Here is a 7,817-nt window from a genome sequence, read left to right as displayed (position 1 = left end):
TTTCTGTTTTATCTAGAGTTACAGATTCTTCAGATTATCTCAGTTTAATTAAATCATATTTTCTTATTTTTCATTATAAGAAAAACCTTGAAATTTTTTGCTCTGAGATTTTTTTCGAAGTTTGATAATCGAATTTGAATGATAATTCATCTTCTTTAATTGAAAATTCAACTATTCCAGGCGAAGATTCATAATTTTAGTTGTAAATTCATCAATTTGTTTGAAAAATAATTCCTTCAAATGAAAATGATACAGTTTCATTTTTAGTTGAAAATTCATCTTTTCATCTTTAAAATTTAACAATTTGAATAAAAGTTTGTCCTTTTTAATTGAAATTTTAAATATTTAATTCAAAATCTACATATATTGTTAAAAATAAACTTTTTTGGCAGAAAATTATCTTTTTCTATGCAAGTTAATCTTCTTGTTAAAAAATTCTTCTTTTTGGTTGAAAATTAAAGTATTCCAGTTAAATTTTCATAATTTTAGTTCAAAATTCATCTTTTAAGTTGGAAAAAGAATTAATTGTTTAAAAGTTCAAGTCGTTTATTAAAGATTATTTTTTTGTTTGAAGATTCATCATTTTAATTAAAAATTCATATCTGTTTTAAAAGGTAACTACTTTATTGAAAAAAAAATTTTCAACTAAAAATTTAAATATTATATTATGAAATTTAACTATTTTGCTCAAAATCAATTTTTCTACTGAGCATTAGATTTTTCACAAAAAATTTTATCATTACATTTTTGGTTGAAACTGTATATTTTTGGTATAAAATTCAACTATTTGGTTGAAAATTGACGTATTTTGTGAAAAATTCGCCATCTTTTGTTAAAAATTCACCTTTTTGGTATAAAATTCAACTATCTCAATGCAAGATTGTTTGAAAAATAATTCCTTCAAATGAAAATTTAAATCTTCCATTTTTAGTGAAAAATTCATCTTGTTCAAAATTTAACAATTTGAATGAAAGTTCGCCTTCTTTAATTGAAAATTCAACTATTTCGTTAAAAATCGACTTTTTTGGTAGAAAATTATTATTTATGGTTGAAAAATCAACTTTTTGGTAAAAAAATTCAACTATTCCAGGCGAAGATTCATAATTTTAGTTGTAAATTCATCAATTTGTTTGAAAAATAATTCCTTTAAATGAAAATTAAACAGTTTTATTTTTAGTTGAAAATTCATCTTTTCTTCTTCAAAAGTTAACAATTCAGTTAACAGTTCAAAATCTACATATATTGTTAAAAATAAACTTTTTTGACAGAAAATTACCTTTTTCTATGCATGTTAATCTTCTTGTTAAAAAAATTCTTCTTTTTGGTTGAAAATTAAAGTATTCCAGTTAAATTTTCATAATTTTAGTTCAAAATTCATCTTTTAAGTTGGAAAAAGAATGACTTGTTTGAAAGTTCAACTCGTTTCTTAAAGACTTTTTTTATGTTTGAAGATTCATCATTTTAATTAAAAATTCATCTCTGCTTGAAAATGTAACTACTTTGTTGAAAATCAATTTTTTAAACTAAAAATTCAACTATTATAGTATAAAATTGGATTTTTTGATTAAAATCGGTTTTTTGTTGTTGCTAAGAATGAGATTTTTAACAGAAAATTCATCTTTTCTATTTTCGTTTGAAAAAGTATATTTTTTGGATGGAAATTCAACTATTTGATTGAAAATTGATATTTTTTTATTTAAAAATTGAACTTTTTCTTTGAAAATTTATGTACTTTGTGAAAAATTCGTCTTTTCGTAGGAAATTAATTTTCATGCTTGAAAATTAAACTTTTTGGTAAAAAAACTCTACTATTCTAGTCAAAGATTCATAATTTTAGTTGCAAATTCATCGGTTTGATTAAGAAATAATTCCTTTAAATAAAAATTAAACAATTTAATTATTAGTTTGAAAATTCCACGTATTTTGTTAAACAAATTATTTTTTGTTGTTGAAAATTACGTTTTTATTGCAAGTTGATCTTCTTGTTCAAAAATTCTTCTTTTTGGTTGAAAATTTAAGCATTCAAGTTAAATATTTATCATTTTAGTCGAAAATTCGTCTTTTAGGTTCGAAATAAAATAACTTGACCGAAAGTTCAAATCAATTTTCTTAAACTAAAGATTCAAATATTCCAGTATAAAATTGGACTTTTTTGTCGAAAATCCCTTTTTTTGTTTGTCAAGAATGAGATTTTTATCAGAAAATTTGACAGTTATATTTTTAGTTGAAAATGTATATTTTTTAGATGAAAATTCAAAATGAAAATTTAACAGATCCATTTTTAGTTGAAAATTTGTATTTTTTTTATTGAAAAAGGATTGAAAAAGGATTCTTGGTTGAAAATTAATCTTTTTTGTCAAAAATTCAATTATTATAGTTAAAGATTCAGAATTTCAGTTAAAATTTCATCTCTCTGGTTTAAAATTCAACTATTCCAGTGAAATTTTTACAATTTTAGTTGGAAATTCTTCTGTTTTGTTGAATGTTTTTTAACTTAAAATTTAATTATTTAAATTTTGATTGACAATTTATCTTTTTTGGTGCAAATTTATTTGTAAATGTTGAAAATTCAACTATTTTAGTTGAAGACTAATTGTTTTAATTGAAAACTCATCTTTCTGGTTTAAAATTCAACTATTCTAGTAAAATATTTACAATTTTATTTAAAAGTTCATCTCTTAGTTTGAAAATGTAATTATTGTTTTGAAAGTTAGTTTTTTTTTGTTTGTTAAAATCAATTTTTTTAACTGAAAATTTAACTTATTACAATTGAAAATTCCATAGTTGTAGCTGAAAATTAATCTTTTTCAGTAAAAAAACATTGCTTTTTTTTTTAAATTCAACTGTTTCAGTTCAAGATTCATATATTTTGTTGAAAAAAGTACCTGGTTGAAAATCAATTTTTAAACTTAAAATTTAACTTCCAGTAGAAAATTGCACTATTTTGCTTAAAATCCATTTTTTTGTTGCTAAGAATTAGATTTTTAACAGAAAATTCAACTATTTGGTTGAAAATTAATATTTTTTGTTTAGAAATTAAACTAATTGTTTGAAAATTTATAAACTTTGTGGAAAATTCGTCTTTTTTGTAGAAAATTAATTTTTAAATTCAGCAATTCCAGTTGGAGATTCATAATTTTAGTTGAAAATTAATTACTTTGATTGAAAAATAATTCCTTTAAATGAAAACATAACAGTTCCAATTTTGGTTGAAAATTTGATCTTTTCTAGTTAAAAATTCAACAATTTGGATGGAAATTTGTCTTTTTTATTGAAAATTTAAGTATTCGAGTTCAATATTCATCATTTTAGTTCAAAATTCATCTTTTAAGTTGAAAATAAAATTACTTATTTAAAAGTTCAACTCATTTCTTAAAAATTATTTGTTTGTTTGAAGATTCATTTTAATTAAAAATTCACCTCTGTTTGAAAATATAACTTCTTTGTTAAAAATCAATTTTTTTTTTTTAAATTCAACTATTCCAGTCGAAGATTAATCATTTTCGCTGCAAATGAATTTTTAACTTTTTCATTTTTAGTTGAAAATTCATTTTTTCTTGTTCAAAATTTAACAATTTGAATAAAAGTTTGTCTTCTTTGATTGAAAATTCAAATATTTAGTTGAAAATGTACATATTTTGTTAAAAATAGACCTTTTTGGTAAAAAATAATCTTTTTATTTGCAAGCTAATCTTCTTGTTTAAAAATGTTTCTTTTAGGTTGGAATTAAAGTTACTTGGCAGAAAATTAATTCATTTGTTAAACATTTTTTTTTTGTATGACGATTCATAATTTAAATTGAGAATTCACCTGTGGTTAAAAATGTAATTACTTTTTGAAAATCAATTTTTTTAACTGAAAATTTAACGATTCCAGTAGAAAATTGCACTATTTCGCTTGAAATCCTTTTTTTTCTAAGAATCAGATTTTTATCAGAAAATTTAACTATTGTATTTTTGGTTGAAAATTTATCCTTTTTGGGTAAAAATTCAACTTTTGTGGAAAATTAATCTTTATGGGCGAAAATTCATCATTTTGGTTAAAAATGTATTTTTTTTTTTAAATTCGTCTTTTTGACTTGAAAATTCATATATTTTGTGAAAAACTGAATTTTTTTTGGTTAAAAATCACAACTCTTTTGTTGAAAATTAATTTGTTTTAGATGAATTCTATTGTTTTTGATTTCAAATTAAATTTTTTTTGTTTAAAAATATTATTGTTTGGTTAAAATTAGAACTACTTTGTTAGAAATTTATTTTTCTCTATAAAGATTCATCATTTCAATTAAAAATTCATCTCTGTGTAAAAATGTAACTACTTTGTTTAAAGTTAATTTTTTAAACTAAAAATTCAACTATTTCAGTAGAAAATTTAAACATTTTGCTGAAAATCCGTTTTGTTCAATATTAATTAGATTTTGTGTTAAAAATGTATCTTTTGTTGGATGAAAATTCACCTATTTGATTGAAAGTTTGTATTTATAAATGAAACTGTTTTTCAAAAATTAATGTAATATGTAGAAAGTTCGTTTTTTTTTTTGTAGAAAATTAATCTTTATGGTTGAATATTCATCTTTTTGGTATAAAATTCATCTATTCCCGTTAAAGATTCATCATTTTCGTTCAAAATTCAACAGTTTGGTTGAAAAATAATTCCTTCAAATCCATTTTTATTTTAAAATTGATCTTTTTGAGATCAAAATTCAACAATTTGGATGAAAAAATTTTGTTTTTCATTGAAAATTAAACGATTTTTTTTGTTGAAAATTATATTTTTGGAAATAAAGTTACTTGACAGAAAATTAATTCATTTCTTAATTTTTTTGTTTTATTTTTCTATGAAGATTCATCATTTTAATTGAAAATTAACTGAACATTTTATGATTCCAGTAGAAAATTGCACTATTTTGCTTAAAATCCGTTTTTTCTCTCTCTTAAGAATAAGATTTTTAACAGAAAATTAAACCATTATATTTTTGGTTGAAAATTTATCTTTTTCGGATGAAAATTCAACTATTTGGTTGAAAATTGATAATTTTTATTTATAAATTAGACTATTTGTTTGAAAATTCGACTTTTTTGTAAAAAAAATTATTCTTTATGGTTGAAAACTCATCCTTTTGGTATGAAATTTAAACTATTCGGGTTGAAAATTCATCAGCTTTGGTTGAAAAATAATTCCTTCATAGCAAAATTTAACAGTTCTATTTTTAGTTGAAAATTGATCTTTTTTAGATCAAAGTTCAACAATTTGGATGAAAACTTTCTTTTTCCGTTGAACATTAAACTATTTCGTTAAAAATCGATTTTTTTTCTGTATAAAATTATATTTTTCTTTGCAATTTAATAATTTGGTTTAAAAAGTATTCCAGTTAAATATTTATAATTTTAGTTGAAAATTCATAATTACATAGGGAATAAAATTACTTGGTTGAAAGTTCAACTCGTTTGTTATAAATTAATTTTTTTGGTTGAAGAATCATCATTTTAAAATCATCTCTGAATGAAAATTTAACCGCTTTATTGAAAATCAATTTTTTTTTTTACAAAAAATTTAACTATTCTATTAGAAAATCAAACTATTTTGCTTAAAATCAATTTTTTTGTGGCTAAGAATTAAATTTTTAACAGAAAATTTCCCCATTCTATTTTTGGTTAAAAATTTATCTTTTTTAAATGAAAATTCATATATTTGGTTGAAAAATGATAATTTTTGTATAGAAATTAAACTATTTGTTTGAAAATTGGTGTATTTTGTATAAAATTCGCCTTCTTTTATAGAGAATTAATCTTTCTAGTTCAAAATTAATCTTCTTGTTGAAAATCAACATATTTAGTTAAAAATCGACTTCTTTTGCCAGTTAATATTCTTGTTTAAAAAATCTCTTTTTCGGTTGAAAATTTAAGTATTCCACTTAAATATTTGCCATTTCAGTAGAAAATTCATTTTTTAGATTGAAAATAAAATTACTTGATCGAAAGTTTAACTCTTCTGTTGAAAATTAATTTTGCTATTTGATTGAAAACTTTTTTTTTCTTAATAAAAAGGATTTTTTGCCGAATATTTAACTTTTTTATTGAAAATTTTGTTTTTTTAACAGAAAATTCAACTATTATTCAATTTTTGGTTCAAAATTACTTTTTTTTAAGTTGAAAATTGATCTTTTTTTTTTGGTAGGAATTAACATTCTTGGTTGAAAGTTCATCACTTTGTTTAAAATGTAACTATATTTTTAAAGTTAGTTTTTTTGTGAAGAGTAATTTTTAAAGTGAAAATTTAACTTACTCCAATTGAATATTCCACAATTATAGTTTAAAATTCATCTGATTGAACATTAATTTTTCTAACTCAAAATTTCATTATTTAAGTTTTGGTTGATAATTGATCTTTTTTAGTAATTTTGTTGTTGAAAATTAAACTATTCCAGTTAAAGATTCATCATTTTAGTGAAAAATTCGCCAGTTTGGTAGAATATTAAACTATTTTTTTGAAAATCCGTAATTTTTTCTGAAAATTAATTTGTTTTAATTAAAACTTTTAACTATTCCATATTTTGTTAAAAATTGATATTTATAGCGCCAAATTGAAACATTTGTTTCAAATCTAATTTATTTTGCAATTTTCTATTTTTTTTTGTCATGAATGAAAATAATTTTTTATTTTAAACTGCAAATATGAATATGTTAGGTTTAGTTGGCGGGGAAAATAAAAAAAGTTAACTGGGAAATGATCGGGAATTTGAAATCGTCCACCAAATCGCCACCCTGATTTCTGATAGAAAGCTATTTATAATTTTTTATTTTATTGGTACCTCAAGATTAAATTAAGAGACCTGTCTAATTTTATTAATTTTTGCCGAAACTGATATTTTTAATTTCTTATCTAAACATTTAGAAAATGTGACTTTTGGCCAAAAATCAATACAATCAAGCGAGTTTTTTTTGCTTTTTAAACACACTTCTATCTTAAAAAAGCAGTTGGGATTAATATAAAAAATATTTAAATTGATTATTTTTTAATTAAAGCGACGCAATAGAATTTGAGTTCAAAAAATCAGTCCAGCAGCCTTTATTTATAATATATTTGCAAAATATTAGCACTAGCTTTAATTTCTTGGTGAAAATAATTCAGAATTTCGATCTGCAATTTCTAAAAGACATTATGCAGTTTCTTTCTTTTTGCTTTCTATTTAATTTATATTTTTTCTTTTTCCTTCTAGAGCAATAAAAGCAAGTCACATACTAATATCAGTTTTGGGCCAAGCTTGCATATCGGGATTAAAATACTCGTGTGAAAGAACGGAACATGGGAAATGGCAGAGGAATATCTTCTCTTTCCCAAAATCGACAGCACCAAATCTGAAATGGTTGAGTCCAGAATTAATTGAGCAGGTAAACATAAATTTAAATTATTTTCAATATTTTAAATTAATTTTTAATCCAAGTTTTAATAAAAGACAAAATCACCGGTTTTTTTTCAGGGTTCGAAAATCATTTTCGCGGTCTATGACAATAAAAAAGATCGAACTCTGAAGCTAAAAAATGCAATTTTTAATTCAAAAATTTTGTATGCAAATGCTCAATCCTTTGAGTGTATAAATTGGAATCTACTATCACTTTTTAACCAATAAATTTTAAATTAAATGCATTCAAACTGCCGAATAAATTTTTTTAAAAATTTAAAGATTGTCAATCAAATAAAAGTTAAATTATTTTTCTTCCTATCTCGGCCGAAAATTCGAGTTTCTTCCCGGCGTATCTTTAACGAAACCTACCGTTCCTTCCCGCCCTGCGCGCCATCTAACGAATCGTATAGAC

General features: G+C 22.1%; 1 protein-coding gene across 3 annotated transcripts in view; it reads left to right on the top strand.

Annotated features, from left to right (window-relative positions):
- Nucleotides 1-7,817, top strand: part of LOC117175006 (STE20-related kinase adapter protein alpha) — a 36,438-nt gene that overhangs the window by 1,472 nt on the left and 27,149 nt on the right. For all 3 annotated transcript variants that reach the window (XM_033364498.1, XM_033364499.1, XM_033364497.1), the window contains exon 3: nt 7,220-7,391. In XM_033364498.1, coding sequence (XP_033220389.1) covers nt 7,220-7,391 — 172 coding nt within the window. The remainder of the gene's footprint in view (nt 1-7,219; nt 7,392-7,817) is intronic.

Source organism: Belonocnema kinseyi, chromosome 6, assembly GCF_010883055.1.
Source record: "Belonocnema kinseyi isolate 2016_QV_RU_SX_M_011 chromosome 6, B_treatae_v1, whole genome shotgun sequence".
In the NCBI taxonomy this organism is placed as follows: domain Eukaryota; kingdom Metazoa; phylum Arthropoda; class Insecta; order Hymenoptera; family Cynipidae; genus Belonocnema; species Belonocnema kinseyi.
This window is presented reverse-complemented; position numbering and strand designations above follow the sequence as displayed.